The 26479-nt window shown below is 36.9% G+C and overlaps 1 protein-coding gene across 1 annotated transcript in view; it reads left to right on the forward strand.

Annotated features, from left to right (window-relative positions):
* The first annotated feature begins 1195 nt into the window (after positions 1–1195).
* Positions 1196–26479, forward strand: part of LOC150079462 (zinc finger MYND domain-containing protein 11) — a 305480-nt gene continuing 280196 nt past the window's right edge. The window contains exon 1 of the mRNA XM_090382587.1: positions 1196–1468. Coding sequence (XP_090238713.1) covers positions 1196–1468 — 273 coding nt within the window. The remainder of the gene's footprint in view (positions 1469–26479) is intronic.

The following is a 26479-nucleotide window of genomic DNA, read 5'->3' on the forward strand; positions in this document are numbered from 1 at the left end:
AGAAACAGAAGACAATCGTCAAACTATATTAAAAACTGTATTAAAATTTTTTTGACTAGACTTCTTAATACATGACCAGGTTATTTCGGTTATAAACCATGCTCAAAAGAATTAAAGTGATTTAACAAGAATTTAACAAAATCCACTCTCTTATAGTTTAAAATTAGTGCACCACAACCAGATTATTTTCGTTAACCAATGTGAATCGCGCTATTCACACATGCGCGTAAAGGCCCAAGAGTCTGAAATTTCGGACTTGTGGGCCTTTACGCGCATGTGTGAATAGTGCAATTAAAAAGTCTAGTCTAAAATATTTTAGTACAGTTTTTAATATAGTTTGACAATTGTCTTCTGTTTCTAGTCTATCATTACTGATGGGTTTAGTTTGGGGTACATTGATGTGCATCGGCTATGCTTTACTCTTCCTTGGAGGCAGTAAGTAGACAATGGGAATTGAAGACAAGATTAGTTTTATAAAAAAACGTATAAATTAACAATCTTTTAATAAGGATGTTTTTGCATTATAACTTAGATATTTTATATTATATTAAGTGGATAAATTTGAAGTGATCATTGGGCGAAGAATGTTCCTACAAAAAGGTATGGTAATCTATCTTATATTTAAACAATTTATTTATTTATTTACTGTTTTTGCAGTAATAAGTATAGTGGCAATTTTATTGTCTATAGGTAATTATACTAAAATTTTAGTATAATCAAAGTGGTAGAAAAAAAAAATTAAATATATCTTGTTACTCTTCAGTGGATTTTAATCCTAAACTATTGCTAGGAAAATCACTACACTGTATATACCACCAAAATGCCACTTAATGCACAAGAAGTATTCAGAAATGTTGAGTGAAAATCCTTGAATTTAATGTTGAAGTAACCAGGTGTGGTGAGAAATGTCTCATGAGGGGAAAAGCTTTGGATGAAATGTTCAGCAAATGAAATATCACATAAGTGTATGCCTGTCAAGTAAAAATGGTGAAGTAAATGAGTTTATGGTAATATTGGTTTCTAATATTTGATAAATTATATTTTTTAGTTCTAATAAAATTATTGACTTTCAGCATACCATTAATATTGTTTAGAAAGAATTATCGATAAATAATCTTTGTTGATCTTATTGAAGAACTTTGGTTGACTATTTCAAATGCCTTTGTATCATTCTTAACATTCATATTGCAGAATCATGTCAAAAGTCAGACGAAGATTGGCTTGTTCACAGACTGTCTTACATCTCTGGGATGCTGTTGCCTTCATTCGACAACAAAAGCAAATTCCTAATTTTGACAGATTATCAAATTATATGAAACGTGTTCATAATCTCAGTCCAACTGATATGGAAAGACAACTAAATTTTGCTATCAGTGATGAGCTAATTGTTATCAAGAAAAGTATTGGTTGTAAAGGTTCGAAAGTTGGTATTGAACAAGATGGCTATCGTATTCCTGAAGAAGAAGTGGTAAGTTCTTCTTGCAGTTCAAAAATTTTAGCCAGTTTAGAGATAAATGTTATCTTGTAGAATTTTTAAGATTAAATTTATTAAAACTGCTTCAGTTAAAATCTTTAAAAATATATATAATTAGGGTGAAATTGTCATCGGTACACTCAAGATTATCATAATGATAACACATTTTTGGTTTTATTTCAAATGATCTTCCTAAGTACAAAAATTTGTTGAAACAGCCTATTAAGATACAATGAAAAGTATTTAGAAAACAAAATTGAAAGATTTTTTTTTTATCCAAGCTAATAAAGTTGACATACTTCGATTGTAGATCAGCAGCCTGCAACTTTTTAGCCTAGTGATCCCTGCACATTTTGTAAGCATATCATGTTTTTGTTCACATATTCACAAAGAAAAAAATTTAAGGGAAAAATATGACCAGATGAATGAGCTAGCCAAAGAAGTCATAATATGTAACCATTAGTTTCAAAGTGTTATCCTTTTTAGTTTTCTATGTTATCTAAATTCCTTTTTTTGCAAGTTGGCTTTTTTACAAGATAGCTCTTGAAGTAATTAATGAAACTACAGATGGCACAGTGGTTTCATTTATTCAGCTTAATTGCAATGCTAGTTTATTTTAACTTCCATTACTTTGTGATATAATGCTGTTTTTGTTCACTATTTGTTAGTTAAAATTGCATTTAGAAGTGAACTTGAATCAGATGACAAAATGCTATAGTATACTTGCTGCAGTAGAATTGATTGACTTTTAAAGAGATGCTAGATACACTATCCTCCAAAAAAGTATTCAAATTGACTCCCCTGTTTTCATAGTCCATTGGACCATCGCAGATAAACAAATGATTAAAAATGGAATATACAGTCAATTCTGGTTATTTGGGACACATCGGGACTAGTGCATTTTGGCGCGATTAAGCGGCTGCCCCAATTATCTGAAGTTTCATGTAAATAGTTAAAAATACAAGGACCCCCAGCTTTAAAACTGGTTCACTGTACAATCAAATCAAGTTACAATGGACTCACCACAGTAAAGTACCGTTCACTATACGATGTGCAGTAAACACCGGTCATTGTGATCACGTTTGTGAATTGAATTTTAATTCTATTAAATAGCGATTCTAATTTCTAATTAGCGAAAATAGGAGGAATATTATCCACAGGCTATAAAAGTAAAGATATATTAAGCACAAATTTACCCTTTATTACCTTAACAATTAAAAAAATAAATGATACCTGAAAATCGGAAGAACATACGTGATAATCGGAATAATTAATACGTACTGTAATATGTACATACTAACTAGTTGACATTTCTGTTCACTGAGATTTGTGCGTGGGATTTAAAACAGTAAAAAGATAAGAAATCAATAACAAAAAACACGGCACACAAATTGCAAGTAACACGATATATGCGCAAGTGAGAACGGAGTAACAAGTTATGAAGCTTTAAAAATAGGAATGAAGAGAAGATTATGAAAATTAATTTTTTTATATGATTGAAGATGTCATGGAAGTGTAATTTCATCATAATAACCCACAGAATCCCAGTTATCGGTATTATCGCAAATTCAGTAAGATCGAGTTTACTATCCATTTGATAGATTGCACTAACAGAAAAGCCCAATAAACAGGTGACTGCTTATTGTTTTATGGTCATGACCACCAGAAATCCGACCGAACCATGTATTATGGTTGGAGACAGTCGTAGGGTAATCTCCAGCGCTGCGGTCTCCTGCCTTGATTAAACGACATGTTGTCCCAATTAAGCGAAGTAAACCCTGGCTATTTTCTTGATTAGGTTCTGTTTTTTAAGATTTGCCCCAAATAAACGGCTGCCCCGAATAACCAGTGGCCCAAATAACCGGAATCCACTGTATAAGGAAGTTGAATGAGCTACACAAGTTAGTTGTTTTTATGTAGTAAAAACAACTAACTTGTGTAACATCGTTTAAGTTATATCTCATATTGTGAATACACAATATGAGATTAAATTCTGGTGATATCATGGCAACTCGTTGTGAAGGTATTCACAATATGAGATATAACTTAAACGTTGCCACCTTTGCAAAAATTTGTTAATTGAGAGTTTAGCTGTGAACTAATATGATGCATTTGCACTTACTTGTGTGTAGTCTAATTCTCTTGCTGCCTGAGGCATAAGACCTTAATGCATTTTAGTCTTAATTCATCTTATATACCATCAGGCATCTCTCATATTGTGGAGTTATACTTCATTACTGTTTTGCCATCATTACATCACTAGGGTACCTACCCACCCACCGAGCCATTTTTCACTGAAACAGTGCCGTCTGAGTGGTGGTATCCACTGAGAATAAGTAACAAGAATCGTCTCCTTTTGGTGAAGCGTTACTTAACAAGTACAAGACAATGCTAAAAAAAAAGCCGTCAGTTAGGGTTGAATTTGAAAGTATCTGTAATTCTGCCCAGACACGATAGGAGGAAGTATATGATGAGAGCCTTGTCGATCAATTCAGCCCTGCAACACTTCTATTGAAATGCAATGTGCAGCATTGCATTTCAATGGGAAGCATTAAAAGAATTAATCTTGGAAGATACTAAGCTTTTCATACCAAGAAAGAAATATTGTTCAAGATTTAGGCCTAAATGGATGTCAGGTGAACTAATTAGACATGGAGCTTAGACACACTATCATTTGCTTTCTTGCATCATGTCACTCACACACTATCATAGGCTTCTGACACAGAAGCCTATGATAGATATAACCTGGTCTGTAACAAAGGAAGTTAGGCAGGCGAAGGCAGATTATGAGCAGCAGCCTGGAAAGCAAGGCAATGGGAATTTCCAGGACTGCTAGGAGTCATAGTGGAACAAGTAAATACATGGGCTGTGTTAGGGTAACTAAGAGTAGAAACAGGTGCATGTATACTTGCATGTACACCAATGCTAGGGGTATAGTTAATAAATTCAATGAGCTTGAAGTGTTAGTCAAGACATCAAAGGCAGATATTGTTGGGATATCAGAGACATGGTGTCACACAGACATAAGCAATGCAGAACTGGAATTTGGGGAGTACAATGTGTACAGAAAGGATAGAGAGGAGGGGTTATGCTGTTAGTTAAGAAACACATAATCGAAGGAAGTGCATCCAATTGATGTGGGTGGACAATGCAATGTTGAGTCTGTTTGGTGTGACATAAGCCCTGAGAAAGGAAAAATGAGTTGGTGTGTGTTATAGGCCTAATGAATCTGATGAGTATAATGAGCAATTGTGCAGAGAAATAGTGAGCCAGTAAATTAGAGTGTCTTATAATGGGCGATTTTAATTTCCCGGATATTGACTGGAATTTGTGGGTTGGTCACTCACACACTATAGAAGGGCTTTTGTGGATTTATTGGATGATTGTTTTCTACAGAAGCATGTTCGGGAGGCAACTAGAGGGAGTAATACTCTTGATCTGTTTATCAGTAGTGATTCTTCATGCATCGAGAATCTGCAGATAAAGGAACCACTAGGTGGCAGTGATCACAGTGTGCTAAAGTAGGATTTACTCAGAGGTAATTACCATCAAGGGTAAAGGGAAGGGTTTTTGCTTTTGTAAAGGTGACTACGGTGGTCTGAGACAGTATTTAAATTCTATACAGTGGAATCAACTGATGATGTTACCAACAGCAAATTCAAAATGAGAAGCATTCAAAGAATTAATCTTGGAAGCTACTAGGCTTTTCATACCAACAAAGAAATATTGTTCAAGATTTAGGCCTAAATGGATGTCAGATGAACTAATTAGACATGTGACAGAGAAGAAAAATGCATGGGATACATATAAATTAACATGTGACACAGAAGCCTATGATAGATATAAGCTGGTCTGAAACCAAGTTACATAGGAGGTTAGGCAGGTGAAGGCAGATTATGGGAAATCTTTGGCAAAGGAAGCAAAGAAAAACAGCAAAGAGTTCTTTACTTATGTAAACTCTAGAAGGAAGGGGATGAATCAGATTGGTCCACTTGATATTGATGGGTCAACTGTTGATGATCCTGCTCAGGTAGCTAACAAACTAAATGAATATTTTGCATCGACATTCACACATGAGGAGTTATTCAGGGAGGGGAATGCCAGAGGTGTATTCAACTCTGGCAGTAAGCTAGATAATCTTGTAATAACTAAGAGTAAAGTGGACGAGAAATTGTTGAAGATAAACACAAGAAAGGCACCTGGGGTGGATGGAATCTATCCAGTTATATTAAAGGAGGCAGAAAAGGAAGTAAGCAAACCCTTAGCCATAATTATGAGAGCAACTCAGTGGAGATACCCATGGACTGGAGATGTACAAATGTGACCCCAATCCACAAAGGAGGATCAAAGAGAGACAGGTAATTACAGACCTGTTAGTTTAATTTCTGTTTCAGGGAAATTAATTTAGGCACTGGTTAAAGAAGCATTGCAGGATCATCTAGACAAGACTTCAGTTATAGTTGGACCCGGCATGGTTTGTTAAGGGGTAGTCTTGTCTGACTAATTTGATTGGATACTATGATGTAGTCACAAAGGAACTGGATGCAAAGAATAACTTTGATATCATATATTTGGATCTTAGAAAAGCCTTTGATACTGTTGCACATGGAAGACTCCTGCACAAATTGGAGCCGTGTGGCTTTGGAGGCAAATTGCTGCTATGGATAAAGGGGTGGTTGAGTGGGAGAAGACAGAGAGTGGTAATCAATGGACACTGCTCTTCGTGGAATGTTATTAGTGGAGTCCCTCAGGGTTCAGTATTGGGTCCATTGTTGTTTTCTGCATTTATAATATATTGATGATGGTATATCAGGCTTAATGTCCAAGTTTGCAGATGATACGAGGGCTTAAGTTTTGCAAATTACAGTGTCTGGAGACTGGGGCACCTGCGAGGTGATCTGGTTGAAGTGTATAGGGCCTTGAATGGTTTGAGCATGCTCAATGTGGACGGGAGTCTTCCTCTTGCTCAGAATAATCACCTGAGAGGGCATAAATTCAAATTGAGGAAAGATGGTTGTAGGATAGATGTGCGGAAGTTTGCTTTTATCCAGCGGGTGGTTGATTGCTGGAACAAACTTCCATCTGTCATTGCAGAAGTTTGAAAGCTTAAATAGATTCAAGGCAGAACTTGAAAAACATTTGGAGTGAGTGGATGGGTGAAATGAGGGATTTTTTTTTTTCTTTTTTTTTTTTTGGTTACTACTATATAAGTTTGCTTTCTTGCATCATGTGCCTTTGCTAATGCTAATATCATGGCAACTTGTTGAAAGTATTCACAATATGAGATATAACTTAAACAGTGCTACCCTTGCAAAAATTTGATAATTCAGAGTTTAGCTGTGTACTAATATGATGCATTTGCAATTCTCTTGCAATCTGAAGCATAAGCCTTTAATGCATTTTAGTTTATTTTTGTAAGGGCATGTGTACCAAACTGACTGCTTTCAGCAGGGGTGTTATCAGATGTCTCAATTGCTGACAGCCTACACTATCCAAAATTGAATGTCAGTGATGTTCTGAAATGGAAGCACAGTAGTACAACCATAAGCCTGCAGCACACTGGAAGATTATGGAGACCCACACAAGAGGATAACCAGAAGGGTAGTAGAATAATTTCATTGGAATTTAACAAAGGATTTAAGGCATTTGCAGAAGTTGATCTGTAGAAACACTACATACAGTATACGTCCAAAGCCTCAGTTTTTTGCAGGAAGCTGGTAGTGCATAAACTTAATGTCATAGTAATAGAGGCATATAATGCAAGAAAGCAAGCATATCAGCTTATGTAGCATGAGCCAAAAAAAACAATTTCACACAACCATTCCTTCTAAAAATTTGTCCAGTTCCTCCCTTAATTTATTTAAGCTATCAACTTTCACAATGACAGATGTAAGTTTTGTTCCGGCAATTAAACACCTGCTGGCTAAAGGCAAATTTCTGCACATCTATTCTACAACTGTCTTTCCTCAATTTGAATTTATGCTCTCTCACGTTCGTAATCTGAGCAAGTGGAAGAATCCCATCAGAATTTAGCGTGCTCAACTCATTCAAGGCCTTATACACCTCGATTAGATCACCTTGCAGGTGCCTAGTCTCCAGCTGCTGCAATTTGCAGAACTTAAGCCTTTCTTGGTAAGAGGACCCCTTCATTCCACCTCACCAATCTTGTTGCCCTTCTCTGTACACTCTCAAGCAACTCTACATCCTTCCTGAAATGAAGGTCCAGACCTGTTCGCAGTACTCGAGGCGTGGCCTGACCATTGCCTTATACAAAGGAATAATCACCTCCTTTTCCCTGCTAGCAAAATTCCTGTATATAATTGATAATACCCTATGACCTGCTCTGGCAGTCTGCATTGCTCAGAAAACTTTATATCTGATTGCACAATCACTCCCAGGTGTTTTCATTTTCTACCACCCTAAGTGCTGACCAGGCTAGCCACGTGGGTAAAGTGCCTGCCTAGCAACCCAAAGGTCGCAGATCCGAATCCTGCCTCGGGCTTGGATCAGAGTAAAATGAAAATACTTTGGTAGGTACATTATGGCCACAGAAGCCGATGCGCCAACAACTAACAAAAAAAAAAGCACCCTAAGTACCATGCAGTTGGTACGTTCCTCTGGGGTTACGTCTACCCAAATGCAGTACTTTGCATGCATTTGTCAATGTTAAACTTCAGTTGCCACTTCTCAGCCCATCTACCCAAATTTTTTAGATCTTGTTGCAGTAGCACACTGCTTTATTGTCATTAACACTCCAATTTAGGAGGGTGCTCTGGTTGTGGAAGAGAACAGTCGGTGGATTTTTGGCTACTGTAAAGAAATCAGTGGTGTTGATATTTTTACCATACTCTTTGTTAATTAACAAACTGCATTGTGTTCTGCAAAGATATTAAATAAGTTTAGTAGCATTCGTTAGCTTCTTTTTTTTTTGAATTTAACTAGTGATTTTTGGAAGTAACAATTCACCGGTGTTATCGCCAATATTATTGAACTCTCCTCCACATTGTAGTCGATAAGAAATAGCGTAACATATATATCTCAAACTAATAGTGTAAGCTATAACATAAAACTTGATAGCGTATATATCTCGAACTGATAGTGTAAGGTGTAATGTAAAACTAGATAGCGTAATACGAAGCACTGTACAAAGAAAAACAGCAAAGAGTTCTTTACTTACGTGAAATCTAGAAGGAAAGGGATGAATCAGATTGGACAACTTAACATAGATGGTTGACTATTGATGATCATGCTCAGGTAGCTGATAAACTGAATGTATATTTTGCATCTACGTTCACACATCAGGAGTTATTCAACGATGCGAATTCCAGAAGTTGATCAAATTCTAACAGGGAGCTAAGTGATTTTGTAATAAATGATAGCAAAGTGGAGAATAAATTGTTGAAGTTAAACATAAAAAAAGATACCTGGTGTGGACCAGATCAATCTAGTTATATTAAAGGAGGTAAGCAAACCTTTAACCGTAATATAGGCCTGACGTAGCCCAGTGGTCAGGAGCGAGAATGCATAGCACGCGTTCCTTAAGTGGACCGGGGATCAAGCCTGTGACTACTAAATACGATAAATATTTATATTGACGATTTATTGTAAACTCTACTGACTTGGTTGTCGTCCTGGAGTATAAACAGGAAAAAAATATATATATTTTATTGTGAGAGCTTCTTTGGACTTGGGGGGGTCCCATGGACTGGGGGTGTGCAAATGTATCACCAATTCACAAAGGGAGTTCAAAAGGCGACACAAGTAACTATAGACCTGTTAGTTTTACTTGTGTTTTAGGGAAAATAATGGAGTCACTGACTAAAGAAGCATTGCAGGATCATCTATACAAGACTGCATGGGTTTGTTAAAGGGAGGTCTTGTCTGACCAATTTGATTGGATACTATAATATGGCCACAAAGGAGCTGGATGCAAAAAACATTTTAGTATCATATACTTGGATTTCAGGAAAGCTTTTGACACTGTTGAGCATGGAAGACTTACTCTTAATGCCATACCTCCAATTTGTACAGTAGTCTTACTGTACAAATTGGAGGTATGGCATTAAGAGTAAGTTGCTACAATGGATACAGGGATGGTTGAGTGGGAGACGACAGAGAGTGGTAATCAGTGGACACTGCTTTTCGTGGATGAATGTTATTAGTGGAGTTCGCCAGGGTTCAGTGCTGGGCCCAATGTTGTTTTGTGTATTTATCAATGATATTTATGAAGGTATATCAGGCTTAAAGTCCAAGTTTTCAGATGAACAAAGGTTATCAGGGATGTTAACGACAGTAAAGACAGTATGCTACTTCAACTGGAACTAGGTAAGTTGGGCAAATGCGCTGAGAAATGGCAACTGAAGTTTAAAATTGACAAATGAAAGTACTGCATATGGGTAGCAATAACCCAAGAGAAGCCCATCAGTGGTGTGATACTACACTCAGGGAAGTGGAATTGACCTGGGCGGTAATTGTGCAGTCAGATATGAAGTTCTCTGAGCAATGCAGATGCCAGGGCAGGTCATGGAATCTTGTTAATGATGTATTGGAATTTTGCTAGTAGGGACAGGGAGGTGATTATCCTGTTGTACAAGGCAGTGGTCAGGCTACCCCCTTAGAGTACTGTGTACATGTCAGGAGGCATCATTTTAGGAAGGATGTAGAGTTGCTAGAATGAGTACAAAGAAGGGAAACAAGATTGGTGAGGGGGAACAAAGGGGTACTCTTACCAAGAAAAGCTTAAGTTCTGCAAATTGCAGCGCTTGGAGAGAGTAGGCATGTGCAAGGTGATCTGATTGAGGTGTATAAGGCCTTGAGTTGAGCAAGCTGAATGCTGATGGGATTCTTTCTCTTGCTCAGATTAAAAACCTGAGCAAGATTTTTAATCTGAGGTGGCATAGATTCAAATTGAGGAAAGACAGTTGTAGAATAGTGTGTGGAAATTTGCCTTTAACCAGCTGGTAGGTGATTGGTGGAACAAACTTCCATCTCTTGTTGTGGAAGTTGATAGCCCAAATAAATTTAAGGCTGAGCTGGATAGGCATTTGAAATGAATGTGGAGGGGGTGAAAAGTAAATGGTTTTTTTTTTTTTTTTTTTTTTGGCTGATGCTGCATAAGCTTGCTTTCTTACATCGTATGCCTCTGCTAATGCTAACCCTGCCAACCTTTGTATCATCTGCAAACTTCGACAGTAAGCCTGATATACCTTCATCAGTATCATTGATAAATATACAAAACAACAATGGACCCAACACCGAACCCTGTGGGACTCCACTAATAACATTAGTCCATGAAGAGCAGCGTCCATTGATCACCCACACTCTTCTGGTTCAGTCACCCTTTTATCCATTGTAGCAACTTACCCTTAATATTTCACAAAGCAGTGTATATTTATACACTACTTTGTTAACCAGTTGTGGTGTTCATTGTGTCATGCAGTGCAGGATGCAACAACACTGTAATTGGTCTGTAGGGCAATGGAAATTGAATTTTATCAAATGTTGAATCTTGTTACACCCACTTATGATCAGTTGGGCAGGCGTAGTTGTGAAGGAAGTTGTAATAGTGCAAAGCTTTCTCAAACCGAAAGGTAGAATATAGTGTACCATCATCATTAAAGCTGTGCATATGATTTACAATAAGTGGAAGAAAGTTATCAGAAGAAAAGCATGGGTGTAAGAATAGAACTTTCAGGAATGCCGTCATTAGTTGAGAGGAAGAATAAGAGAGCATACACAGTGACTGGTTATCTGGTTGCAAAAATCAGAAGGCAGACCATAAGATGGAAACTCATTTAGAATACCTTTATACCAAATGCTGAAAGCTTTAGAAATGTTAAGAGCTAACAAAAGCAAGGCATCACCATTGGATTGATATTGACAGGATCCAGATTGGCAGTGGTGGCTAATCAGATTTAGTTATTTTCTCAGATATACTTCTGAGCAGTGCAGACAGGTGCTAGAGTAGGTCATGGGGTCTTGTCAATGATATACAGGAATTCTGCAGGCAGGGATAAGGTGATTATCCCCTTGTATAAGGCAATGGTCAGGCTACACCTTAGTACTGCTTACAGGTCTGGAAGCCTCATTTTAGGAATGCTGTACAGTTGCTAGAATGGCAACAAGACTGGTGAAGGGAACAACAGAGTGCTCTTATGAAGAAAGGCTTAAGTTCTGCAAATTGCAGATTTTGTAGACTAGGCACCTGCAAGGCAATCTGTTTGAGGTGTATAAAGCCTTGAATGGATTGAGCAGGCTTAATGCTGGGGGGGGATTCTTCCTCTTGCTCAGATGACAAACCTGAGGGGCGCAGATTCAAACTGAGGAAAGACAGTTTTAGAATAGATGTGTGGAAGTTTGCCTTTAGCCAGTGGGTAGTTGATTGCAGGAGCAGACTTCCATCTGTTGTGAAAGTTGATAGCTTAAATAAATTCAAGGCAGAACTACACAAACATTTGGAATGAATGGATCAGTGAAATGGGAAGGGGTTTTATTTATTTTTTTTTTTTTGGCTGATTTTGTATAAGCTTGCTTTCTTGCATCATGTGCCTCTACTAATGCTAATGTTTGCTCCATTAGCTTTAACCATTCATAACATGTTGATGTAGTTAAGGTAAAAATTATAGCACATTACATGTTCACAGGTGTGACGATCGGGGGTTGGATTCCTCTCAAAATAGAAAATTAAACCAACAGCCTCTCTTTTCTGTCTTTTCTGAATACAGTAATATGTCACTTAATGAAGTAGATGCATAACAATACTTTAATTCATTATCAGAGGTAGAAATTCTATAGCAAGAATATGGATATGTTCCTACACTTAAAAAAGAGGTACAAATTGTTCAAAATAAATTTATTTGAAATTAGAACATACATATTATATTATAAAATATTAAAGAAAACTTCACAAGAGTCAAGTAAAACAGTAAATTTAAAATCTATTATGAAAAATAATACAAAACATCACTAGTGCTCACTTGATGAATTTTTCAAAAATGCATCTAGGGTTGACTGTCTTACTTTTTTCTTACGATCGTGTAGCATCTCGCCATAACAAAGTTAATGCGTTTAAAATGGATATCTTCACAATGCAGCTTGGTTGAAAATCGGGATCATTTTCTGGTAAGACGTCCAAGGCGTGAGTCACTTCATTTAAACAATTAGACAAGGTCTCTGTTGTTAATATCCTCTCTGGGGGGGGAACTCCTTCATTTTCTGAACTGTTTACTTGTTGCTCTGTTAACTCTTGGAATTCCTCATTTGTTAGTGTCTCACCATGGTTATTTAATAAATCCTGAACGTCAGCTCCGTCGGCTTCTGTAAAGCCTGTTGTATGTGCCATTCGAATAACTTCTGTGCTAAGTGTAGGAATTTCACATTCTACTCCATGTTCTTTAACAACGTTGTGCCCTATTTGTTGCCAAACATCATAAGCTCAGTCAGTTGACTAAAAGTGCATTTCAGATAGTTAGGCTTTAAAGGCTGCTTTAATGCCCTGATCCTTTGGTTGTAGCAGTGAAGTTGTGTTTGGATGTCGGCACTTGCGGCTCGTACATCAGTTTAACGCTGTGAATTCTTGCACGTTTTTTTTTTTTTTTTTTTTATTTCTCAAACCAACCGCAAGAAGCCACAAAAGGCTTGATGATTTCCTCAGCTTCCTGGGCCTTTAAATGGTTAACTAAGTTTAATTTTTTATGTTGAATCATTGCCTGGTGACTGGCATATGACACTGTGTCATGTCATCTACCCAAACAATGTTTTTTCCATGTTTTCTAGTGTGTGTGTGTGTGTGTGTGTGTGTGTGTGTGTGTGTGTTAATTTGGACGTGATAATGTCACTACAATTTAGCACACACTGCTTAACTTTATCAGCTTCATTCAAAATTGTATATGATTTTGTATTTAATATGATTTTGCTAACCCCAATGATTGCTCTATATGGAATTTCTTTTCTCCAGCTTCTATCCTCCTTATGATTGGCATTTTGATTTCTAAAGATATTGTTTTATGTTTTCATGACATACTGGGAAATTATTATTTAATTCTGTACTTAATAAAATATAATAAAACAACTACGGTAGATACGCACAATATCAATGACAATTAAACACTGCTCCGTATATCATGAAGTGAGTTTTAGGTACATCAAAAATCACTACAAATTTTCACATGCGTCGTTGGGCATTTTTTGCTGACTTCGTTATAAAGGAGCTTCATTACCAGAGGATTTGTTAACCAAGGTATTACTGCTTCTATACCAATTTTTTAAACTGAACATGTGCCTCCTTTAGGGTTGTGTACAATTTCTCTGATATCCCTTATCACTTGATTATTTGAGGTAGAAGATCCACTCTCTGATCACACTTTTCTCTATAACATTAAAATATTATAATCATAATAGTCGTAGTCTTATGTTTTTATTTCATAATCAGGTGTAAATTTTCATATACCACCCTTTAGAAAGTTTATATTGCTGTTATTTCTGAGTCTCTCTTTTCTCACCCTTCTATTTGCTTTCCTAAACAATTTTCAAATAAAATCAGCAGAACACACAAACAACCTTTGTAAAGAAAGAATATCATTGAAAAAGATTGTCAAACAAATAATGTGATAGCAACATTGAGAGATGGGACATTGAAGGAGCATGTGGATTTTGTTGAAAAATTTGTGTAGTTTAAAGTGGCGATGATGTAGCTACTACAGCAATGCCAAAAGAACTGCAGACCATGATGCAAACTGTGGTTTTTTTGTTACGTGGGTGAAAAAAAAAAATTTCAGTTACCGTGTGTGTGTGTGTGTGTGTGTGTGTGTGTGTGTGTGTGTGTGTGTGTGTGTGTGTGTGTGTGTGTGTGTGAGTGAGTGAGTGAGTGAGTGAGAGTCAGAAGGGAATCACTAAGAAAGAGACGAATGATGATATCCAGCTTAGGACCCTGGGTGTGCCAAGCCCATACTCACCAGATGTGAGCCACTGGGGTATTTATTCTTTGTGACATTTTAGAAGCTAATCTGTACTGTATTGTAATTTACTAAAGAATGCATGTAAGATAAATTTTGCAAATGAAATTGCATTCTTTCTTTAAATTAGATTAATTTATTACTAAGTTAATTAGTTAGGTTTCCTTTAATATGAATACTGTGATTCTACTTTTTACTAGTTTTATATTGTACTAATTATATATTTTCATTTGAAAATATACAGTAGGATAATATACATCATCATCATCATCATCATCAGCCATTTTCAACCCACTGCAGGATGAAGGCCTCTCCAGCAACTTTCCAGTTCCTTCTGCTTTGAGCACAGGCCATCCATTTACTACCCAAAAACTCATGAATTTCATCTATCCATCTCTGCCTTTGTCTTCAATCTATGTGTCCTGCCCAAGACCATTTTAGTTCTTTAGTTTTGATAAGAATGTCCTTTACTTGAGTTTGCTGCCTAATCCACGTGTTTCTCTTCTTATCTAACAGTCTGATTCCCAATATAATTCGTTCCATTCTTCGCTGTGTAGTTCTCAGCTTCTCTTCCATTCTTTTGGTGAGTGCCCAAGTTTCACTTCCATAAGTCATGGTGGGGAGTATACATTGATTCATTATTTTACATTTCAGACAAACTGGGATATTGCTCTTCAGTATGTGACTATATTTCCTGAATGCTATCCATCCAAAATTTATTCTTCTCTTGACTTCCAGCCATTTATCATTATTACAGCTAATAACTTGTCCCAGATAAGTATATGACTCCACCTTTTCAATTACTGCTCCTTCAATCATTATTTCCCTTTCCGTGGCATACTTGTTCATCTTTACTTTTGTTTTAGCCATATTCATCTTTAGTCCAAAATCCTTACTAACTATGCATAACTGATTAAGATTTTCCTCTAATTCTTTGGGATCGTGGCTTATAACCACAATGTCATCTGCAAATCGTAAATGGTTTAGGTACTCTCTGTTCACATTGACTCCTTTCTGCGACCAGTCTAATCTTCTGAAAGCTTCCTCAAGGCCAGCAGTAAACAGCTTTGGAGATATTGTGTCTCCTTGTCGAACTCCTTTCTCGATTTTAAATTTGCTACTATCTTTGTCTAGTCTAATAAAGGAGGTAGCACTATCATATATTTTCTTCAAAATCATAATATATGGGGTATCTATGCCTTGTCTTTCCAGTGCCCGAAACATTGCCTTATGCTGTATGGAGTCAAATGCCCTTTCATAATCCACAAATGCCAGGCATAATGGTGTTTTATATTCATTTGCTTTCTCTATTAGCTGTGATATTACATGAGGGTGATCCATAGTTGAGAATCCTGTCCTAAAAGCAGCTTGCTCTTTCAGCTGATTCTCATCAAGTATTCTTTCTAATCTGTTAGTAATGACCCTTGTGAACAACTTGTAGATGTGGGATAACAAGCTAATTGGTCTATAATTTCCAATTTCTGATTTATCTCCTTTCTTATGCAGCAAAACTATGATTGCATTAATCCACTGCTTAGGCGTCACACCTTTTCTAATGCACTTTGTGAAGAGCCTTGCCAGTTTTTGTGTTATGTCTTTTCCTCCCAATTTTAACAACTCTACAGTAACTTCATCTTCCCCCGGGGCTTTCCGATTCTTCATTTTCTTCAATGCATGTTCTACCTCATCAGGAAGAATATCGGATATGTCGTATGTGTTACTGCTTTGCAATCCATGTTCCCCACTGCTGGTATCATTCCCTCGCTCCTTGTATAATTCTCTATAGTAGTCTTCTGCTATTTGAATTATGCCTTCTCTGCTGTTTATAAGTACACCATCGCTATTCTTCAGTTTCAGTATCATTTGTTTTTCTGTATTACTGCTCATGGCTGCTGATTTAAATCCTTTGTTTTCCCTTGCTTGTTCTACTTTTCATGTGTTAAATCTTCTTATATCCTCTGAGTCTCTTTCTAATGGCTTTGCATAACTCAGTATACTCAATTTTCTCCCTGTCAGTGTTTTTCTTGCTCTTCATTTGTCGTCTTCGGTTCATCATGACAAGTGTTTCTTGACTAATTTTTTCTTCTTTGGATTTCTGTTTCCCTATAGGTTTCTTGGGCTTTATCACTTTCAGAAAGTTGTAATATTCCTCGTCAATATCTTGGTCCTGAGCAGTCTGCAGAAGGTCAAACTTGTTCTTAAGTTCCAGTACATACTGCTTTTTCTCCTCCTCTGTTATCCTCAAAGACCTTTGTATTATTTACTCGAGTCAGTTTTTTCCTTTCCTACATCTATATCAAGTGCACATCTTACCATTCTGTGATCACTTCCAACATTTACCTTATTCAGGACGGTAACATCATTCACAATATATCTTCTGTTAATGAGGATGAAGTCGATTTCATTGGTTGTTAATCCATTTGGACTCTTCCATGTCCACTTTCTGTTCACCCTTTTCTTGAAAAAAGTGTTCATTACTGACAGTCCTTGAGATTCTGCAAATTCCACAAGTCTTTCACCTCTTATTTCTTTCACCAATTCCAAAATTTACTATAGTTCCTCTTTCTGCGCTGTTTTGCCTTTTTCCAACCTTAGCATTGAAGTCCCCCATAATAATAGTGTAGTGGGTTTTCTGCTCATCTAGAAGGCTCAATTTCGGTGTACATTTCTTTAACCTCTTCATCATCCTGGCTCGATGTTGGTGCATAAATCATTATAATCTTTAGCTTGTACCTCTTAGAAATCTTGAGTATTAGTCTTGACACCCTTGGTGATGTACTTTTGAATTCCAAAATGTTGTTTTTAAAATCTTTATGGAGCAGAAACCCAACTCCACCTTCACTCCTTTCACTGTTTCCATTGGTGTACAGCAGATTTCCACTTGATAAACTTATAAGTGATTCATTTCTTCTTGTTTCAGCCAAACTGATGATATTCCAATTAACATTTTCTAATTCCTTTTCCAGCTCTAATATCCTGTCTTCACCGATGAGTGATCGTACGTTATAACAGGCCAAGTTCAGTTTCCGTGCATGGCAGCCTGGTCGTACCCAGAGATTCTTAGCACCCTCTGCTTCTACTCTGATCCTCTCGCTGCCGTAAGAGGGAGAGTGAAAGCTGCTGGGGACTGAGGGCCATTTGTATTGTTGTGCTCTCATATGCTGGAGGGTTTGGTCTTTTCCTCTTCACGCTGACCAGGCGTCTTGAAAAGAACCACTCTACACGTTCGTTGCCACCTAAGTGATGTAACAGGGCTTACCATCGAGAAGGTGTGCATGAGTGGATTTTAGTGAGGCAGGCCAACCGGACTTCTCCTAAATCTTCTGTAATAGAGAGATATTGGATCCATCAGTGTTTTAGGCTGAGTGTCTGATAACACACAGGATACCTGTTTCCCTCTAAGCCCCTAAGGATAATATACAGTATGTCACAAAAGTTTGTACTCAACAGTAGAAAGTAAATACATTTTAATCACATTAATTATTGAGATGCTCAAAATGAACTCCTTGTACATTTATACATAGATCTATATGCTTTCGTAAATTGGTGATTGTTCGGTGCAATTTTTGTTGTCTGCACCTGCATTTTTCTAGAGGAAGATTGTCAACGTAGGATTCTAAAACTTGTTTGAGCAAATGCAAGCAGTTTTCACCTGCAACATTTTCCTCAAAAAAGTAAGGTCCCATCAACTGGTAATCATGGATGGTACACCAAACTACAGCTTTAGGATTAGTTTGTGAATAGCCTTCGGCCATGCAGTTGAAGTTGGTCGAAGGCTACTCACAAACCATCCAATATGGTTTGTGAGTAGGATGCTCATTCCAGTATCGACAATTATGTCAATTAACAGAACCATTCAAGTAAAAGCAGGTCTTATCACTGAACATAACATCTGATAGCAAAATGAGGTGCACACGATTCTGTAAGTGGGTATTACATACCCACTTACAGAATTCCATGTCATCACGTCGGTGTCATCTCCATGTAATTCCTCAAGCAATTATACTTTGTAAGGATGAATTTGTTTTGTTTCAAAATCTGCAGCAGACATTCAAGTAATATCAACTTCCTGGCCAAGTTTCTTCAAAGATTTTTGCGGACTCCTGTTAATGGTTTCAAGAGTAATAGCAGAGGTTTCATCAACTTTGGATGTCCGAGCACAACCACTACATGGTTTCTTAAAAATACTACCAGTCATCTTTAAACGTCAAGTAGTTTCCCAACAAATTGCTGAAGGCTTGCTTTCATCAGGATGCCTTTAGTGAAATAACTTACACACTCCCCTCTGGCCCTTGCCCCTTACATGTAAGAGCACCAATTCTACCTTCTCTTGTGGTGTATAGTCACTTATTTTTTAATTTTAATAAAATAAAATTAAAATATAATAATCATAATAATATTTATTAATGATATCAATAACAAGGGTGTCACAAAAGTCTGAGAAAAGATATTATATAGGGTGTCACAAAAGTCTGTACTCAGACTTTTGTGACACCATATATAATATCTTTTCTTATGGTTTCCTTTCAAATAAAAGAAAATCTAAACAAAGCTTATGCTGAAGTTAAACTATATGTGCTTAACAAAATGGTCATACATTTTTTGGCACACATCCTTGTTACAAATCTCATTATTACGAAAGTCAAAAAATTTATGCTCCTTGAACTTTGTATTGAACACTATTCTGCTATATAACTACCGCAATCCTTTAGATTACTTGCTTCTTTTAGGCTTTAAATTTAAGGGCACACAGCAGACTAAATATACAGGCACTTCATAAACTATGAAAAAGCTCCTCTGAGATTACTTCTTGGGTTAGCTGTGTGTCCCGGGGCAATATACAAGGACACCAGTACACTTTGTGAGGTTGATCCATTTGCTGCCACAAAAATGTGCAGCCTATTGTTAGCTGTTGCACCAGTTATCAGCTACAATAACACAGTTACACTGAACCTGGAAACTCCTCTGCACCCTGGGTAATTGAAGGGAAAAAAAATTATTAGGGGATAACTTTGTAATAATGCACAGAAATGAAAAAAATTTCCAATTTTTTTTCCATCAATGTTTTTTTTTTTTTTTTAATTTGTTGTGGTATTGATGTTTACAAGCACAATCTAACATTTTTTTTAGCATGTTCAGTGAATGTGTTATGTTAGCCTGATTTTCATGTACTGGTCACAGGACTCAAAACTTCAGCTCTTCATGAATAATAGTAGTCAGTCCCATAATCCCTATCATATAATGCCTTGATTGCCTTGATCACAAAACAACTGTGTGCTGGCCTCTAGAAGGTTCTACAGAGATATAAGTTATCTGACCATTTCCTTACTGTCTTTATTACTTTTAATTAAACAAAGGAGGAAATAAATTGTCAGAATCTCTTTAGATATTTCATTTTGGTATTGTTTCAATATAAGGTAAGGTTGTAGATAACAAATCACATTATCCTCTTTTGGTTAATGATATTGAAAAGTACAAGGAAATGTAAACAGTATAATACTAAACTACAGTTTACCTTTTGTTTCTTAATTTAATTTTTTAACTGGATAGCTGTATGATATGTAACTTACTACCCAATGTTATTAAAGTAATTAAACTTGTAACTACAGTTACTTTGTGCCACTTTTCATCCACACTGCACTAGAAAGATGATAAAATGGCTATCTGGAACTAAAAGAAGCTCTGAACAGATGATATGACTCAGTGTGTGGTTTCCACTACTTAAACTCTGGAATGTGTACTTCTTTACATTCATCTAGGAACAGGTGATGTGAGAATGCTAGAGTGAATGAATGAAGCTTAAAGGGCTTTTAACCATTGTTTGTTTCAGTAAGAATGAATATTTTGATTTTAGTGGATTGGATATTGCTGATACATATCTACAGATAAAAGATAAATTACACTGGTTTACAGTGTATCTGGGGTTTGAGTAAAAGTATGTGGCAGTTATTTATGCATGTTTACTGATTACTAAACCAAAGTCCGTTTGTTTCTGAAAAATCACGTAAAGATTTTTCACAATTCATTAACAAAATATTACCTAGGTATTATATGCAAATGTGTACATAACTATAGTTTCTGCAATGGTTTATAAGTTTTATACCCCTATATTCATAAATCGGTATCAAATATTTGCCTCAAATACAACAGATTGTCTAAGTTTAACCGGTAACTACACACACACTGCAAGGTAGCCGACCTTGACCCAGGAAGGTAGACAGGGCTATATAGGAATTTGTCAATGCTATATAGGAATTTTCCCAGAATTTTAATTTCCAAGTGGAGTCTGGGAGACTCCTGTGCGTAGTTATGAGTTAAACTTGTCTGAGCATGCACTCGCTTGCTTATACAGTCCACTCAACCACAGAGCCTATATAAGTGACACCTCCCTTATGTGGTCACAAGTACTCCTGTAAAAACTGTCATGAGCTCTCATTGTGTTAGTTTTCTTTTAGTATAGCAACCAGAAAGTGTATAAACTTTTCCGACATATTTTGTTACATGTGTGGTTGTTTTGTTCCTGTAAAGCAGAGGCGAAATATTACTGATTTTGTAAAAAAAATCATATTATGCATACTTTGACATAACACTAGGCGATCGGGATAAATCATGGGCACCACATAAAGTATACCATACATGTGTCGAACATCTTAGAAAATAGAGTCAAGGAAAAAAGGTGTGCTTGCCATTTGCTATTCCTATGGTGTGGCGCGAGCCAGTAAGCCATGCCGGATGTTACTTTTGTGTATGTGACGCTAAAGGTTACAATTCAAAATATAAAAAGGACATCAAATATCCAGATCTACCATCAGCTATAAGACCGGTTCTGCATGGACCTGATCTGCCTGTAAAAACTCGACCAGAAACTTTGGAGTCCACATCTTCTTCCACCAAAGCAGAAGCTAAAGAGGTTCGTGAAGAGGAATGTTATCAACCAGGAAATATTTTAACGCCACAGCAATTCACGCAAGTCGAACTGAACGATTTAGTAAGGGACTTTGGTCTTCCAAAGTATGCTGCTGAAATTCTGGGATCCAGACTTCAAGTGAAGAACTTACTTGTTCCAGGTACATCATTTTCTTGGTACAGAAATCGTGAAAGGGAGTTAATACGGTATTTTTCACAAGAAGGTCCTTTCGTATATTGCAGTGGTATCACTGGTTTAATATGTGCCTTAGGAGCTCCATCATATGATCCTAGTGAATGGAGACTGTTTGTAGACTCTTCTAAGTCTAGTTTAAAAGGTGTTCTCTTGTATAATGGAGATAAGTACACATCTGTGCCAGTTGCTCATTCAGTCTACTTAAAAGAAACTTATGACAATCTAAAGTTGCTTCTGGAGAAAATTAAATATCAAGATCACAAATGGCAACTATGTGTAGACTTAAGTGTTATATGTTGTTGAGGCAACAGGGTGGGTACACTAAAATGCCATGCTCTATTTGTGAATGGGATAGCAGAGCTAAAGTGCTGCATTGGACAAAGAAGCAGTGGCCTCGGAGGCACAATCTTACAGCGGGGGTCAAAAAATATTGTGCACGAAAGTTTGGTGAAGCCAGATAAAATACTTTTACCTCCACAGCATATCAAGTTAGGCATATTGAAGCAATTTGTTAAAGCACTGAATAAGGATGGCAACTGCTTTAAGTACCTTTGCAGTAAATTTCCTGGTTTATCTGATGCAAAACTTAAGGATGACATATTCATTTGTCCCCAAATTAGAAAATTGGTTTTAGATGGTCATTTTGAAACTACTGTGACTGACGTTGAAAGTGAAGTCTGGATTGCTTTTAAAAGTGTAATGGAAAACTTTCTAGGAAATCATAAATCACAGGATTATGAGAAAATTGTTCAAAATATGCTCAAAGCTTTGCAATTTAGGTTGCAATATGAGCATCAAAATTCGTTTTTGCCTACCCATCTTGATTTTTTCCCAAAAATATTGCACAGATAAGCGAAGAATAAGGGGAGAGGTTCCATCAGAACATAAGGAAATGGAGCAGAGGTACCAGGGAAGCTGCAATACAAGCATGATGGCCGACTACTGCTGGTGTTTAAAAAGAGAAAAATCTGGCACTCTAAATAAAAGAAAAAAGATTAAACGTTCTTTTCAAACAAAGAGAAGGTCTGATTAATGAAAGTTTCAGAATTTTGATTAATACTTGTTAGTATTTACGTATTTTTTGATATTTGAAAATGTAAAACTATCAATTTGTCATTACTAAATACAATAAAGTTATATACTTTTGTAAAAAACAATACTTTTTTATTTCTTAAATTGTGATGTATCTGGATGTGATAGTTTTTTTTTCTAAGTCATATTTGAAATCACAGCAACATAATTCGGCAGTAGGACCTATTGAAATTCAAACCCCAGTGAACAAACTTAAATTTGAAAACAAGTGTTATTTATCCTTTATCTGTGATTTCAGTAATATACATTCAAGTGAGAAACTTGATGTTTAAAAAACATCAAGGGCACAAAAGGTGATATAGATGAACAGTGCACTGTTGAGTCAGTTTGGTGTGACATAAGCACTGCGAAAGCAAAAATAAGAGTAGGAGTGTGTTATAGGCCTAATGACTTGAATGAGTACAATGAACAATTGTACAGAGAAATACAGTGGGCTAGTAAATCGGAACATCTTATAATGGGGGATTTTAACTTCCCAGATATTGACTGGAACTTGTGGGTTGGTCACTCACACACTAGTCAGACTTTTGTGGATTTATTGGATGATTGTTTTCTGCAGCAGCATGTTCGAGAGGCAACCAGAGAAAGTAATACTCTTGATCTGGTTATCAGCAGTGATCATTCGTATTAAGAATTTGCAGATAAAGGAACCACTAGGTGGCAGTGATCACAGTTTACTGATGTGGGATTTACTTAAAGATTTAATGACCATAAGGGGTAAAGGAAAGGGTTTTTGCTTCCGTAAAGATGAGTACAGTGGTCTCCGACCAGTTTTTAAATTCTGTACAGTGGGATCGACTGACGATGTTACCAACAGTAAATTCTAAATGGGAAGCATTCAAGGAATTAATCGTGGAAGCTACTGAAAGTATCATACCTATTAAGAAATATTGTTCAAGGTTTAGGCCTAAATGGTTATCTAATGAACTAATGAGACTCGTAACAGAGAAGAAAAATGCATGGGATGCATATAAATTATCAAGCAACTCAGAAGCCTATGGCAGATATAAGCTAGTCTGTAATCAGGTCACAAAAGAGGTTGGGCAGGCGAAGGCAGATTACGAGAAATCCTTGGCAAAAGATGCTAAGAAAAACAGCAAGGATTTCTTTACTTGTATAAACTCTAAAAGGAAAGGGATGAATCTGATTGGTCCACTTGACATCGATGGTTCGACTGTTGATGATCCTGCTCAGATAGCAAACAAACTGAATGAGTATTTTGCATCTACATTCACACATGAGGAATTATTAAGGTTTGAAAATGGCAGAAGGTTATCAAATTGTAGCAGGATACTTAATGATTTTGTAATAACCGAGAGCAAAGTGGAGGGAAATTGTTGAAGTTAAACATAAGAAAGGCACCTGGGGTGGATGGGATCTATCCAGTTATATTAAAGGAGACAGCAAAGCAACTAAGCAAACCCTTAGCCATAATTATGAGAGCATCATTGGACTCAGGGGAGGTCCCCACCGAATGGAGGTGTACAAATGTATCCCCAATTCACAAAAGGGGTTCGAAGGGTGACACGAGTAATTACAGACCAGTTAGTTTAACTTCTGTTCCGGATAAAATAATGGAGTCACTGGTTAAAGATGCATTGCAGGATCATCTAGACAAGACTGCAGCAATAATTCAGACACAGCATGGGTTTGTTAAAGGAAAGTCTTGTCTGACAAATTTGATAGGATATTATGATGTGGTTACAAAGGAACTGGATGCAAAAAATAATTTTTATATCATATATTTGGATTTCAGGAAAGCTTTTGACACTGTTGTGCATGGAAGACTATTGTACAAATTGTTTTGTATATTTATCAGTGATATTGATGAAGGTATATCAGGCTTAATGTCGAAGTTTGCAGATGATACAAAGGTTGGCAGGGTTGTTAATGACAGTGTGGATACTGCAACAGGATCTAGATAATTTGGGCAGATGGGCTAAGAAGTGGCAACTGAAGTTTAACTTTGACAAATGCAAAGTACTGCATATGGGTAGAAGTAACCCCAGAGAAACGTACCGTGTGGTACTACACTTAAGGTGGTAGAAAATGAAAAAGACCTGGGAGTAATTGTGCAGTCAGATATGATGTTTTCTGAGCAATGCAGACAGGCTGCCAGGGCAGGTCATGGGGGTTTTGTCAATGCTATATAGGAATTTTGCTAGCAGGGAAAAGGAGGTGATTGTCCCTCTGTATAAGGCAATGGTCAGACCACGCCTTGAGTACTGCGTACAAGTTTGGAGGCCTCATTTTAGGAAGGATGTAGATTTGCTTGAGCGTGTACAGAGAAGGCCAACAAGATTGGTGAGGGGAATGAAGGGATCCTCTTACCAAGAGAGGCTTAAGTCCTGCAAATTGCAGTGGCTAGAGACTAGGCACCTGCACGGTGATCTGATTGAGGTGTATAAGGCCTTTAATGGGTTCAGCACGCTGAATTCTGATGGGATCCTTCCACTTGTTCAGATTACGAACCTAAGGGAGCATAAATTCAAATTAAGAAAGGACATATGTAGAATAGATGTGCGGAAATTTGCCTTTAACCAGCGGGTGGTTAATTGCTGGAACAAACTTCCATCTGTTGTGGAAGTTGATAGGCTGAATAAATTTAAGGAGAAACTGGACAGGCATTTGGAGGGAATGGAGTGTTTTTTTTTTTTTTTTTTTGTGGCTGATGCTGCATAAGCTCATACACTTGCTTTCTTTCATCACATGCCACTACTACTACTAATATTACTAAACTACGTCCATTAGTAGAAGTCAATAAGTATAACATTCTTTAAGAGAAGTGACGAACTTTTGAAAGATTTTAGGGCATATTTTTCTAATGTTAAATAACATATTTTAAGGCATTCATATAACCAGTAACAAATCAAAACAAACAATTCTCAGAAGCTCTTAAAAAATTAGTTTTATTTTGCACAATGGTAAAGGAAACAAAGGTTTAATCAAATATAGAAATATACACAAGACAATACTCAGTGGTCATTCTGAATGAAGTTCAGAAAGTAAGCCATTTTTGTTATTTTTCTTAAAGCTGCTGTTCATGTCCATAAATATCTGTTTAGCTGGTGAATTACACTGAGTTGTAATTTTGCATTAGCAACACCTACTTAATACCTTGCAGGGCCATCTTTTGTCCATAATACAGTGTGTACACATCTTAGCAGGGTCACCACAAAATCTAAAAATCCCCATATATTGTTAGTTGGATGGTTGTAGCATCAAATGTCCAGATATACTCAAATTGGGTTGAGATTGAATGAGTTGGGCAGCCATGAGAGGACAGAGAATTCATTGTCATGTTCCTGAAACCAGTTAGCAACCTGCCCGTCCTTTCAGCATGTTGCACTGTCTTGTTGATAGATGCCAGAGTTATATGGATACACTGTCATCGTGAAAGTGTGTAATTGCTTGGTGACGATAGCAAGGCAGGCATTCCCGTCAAACCATTGATTAATGATGATCATGGGGCATGCCACGAAAACAGTTCCCAGACCATGACATCACCACCACGTCCAGCCTGCTAAACACCAACAGTGCATCTAGGTGCCATGATCTCATGTTGCTTTCTCTAAATGTGGATACACACATCACATGATAGAGTTGGAAGCAGGATTCATCAGATCAGGCAACAGATTTCCATGTGTCAGTGGTCCAGTGTTGCTGCTGACATGCTCATTCAAGATGCAGTTTCTTGTCTCTTGCAGTGAGCATGGATATCTGTGATCACAATCAACTGCCATAGCCTATACAGCTAATGTCTGGCACTTAGTACATGTAAATAGTAATCTTGCTATTCCTACTTAATTTTGGATAGTTGGCCGGGCCACTGCCCATGGTTCCATATGCTGAGTTACA

Source organism: Mastigoproctus giganteus, chromosome 10 (assembly GCF_048544385.1).
Source record: "Mastigoproctus giganteus isolate SK-2022 chromosome 10, ASM4854438v1, whole genome shotgun sequence".
Lineage (NCBI taxonomy): Eukaryota > Metazoa > Arthropoda > Arachnida > Uropygi > Thelyphonidae > Mastigoproctus > Mastigoproctus giganteus.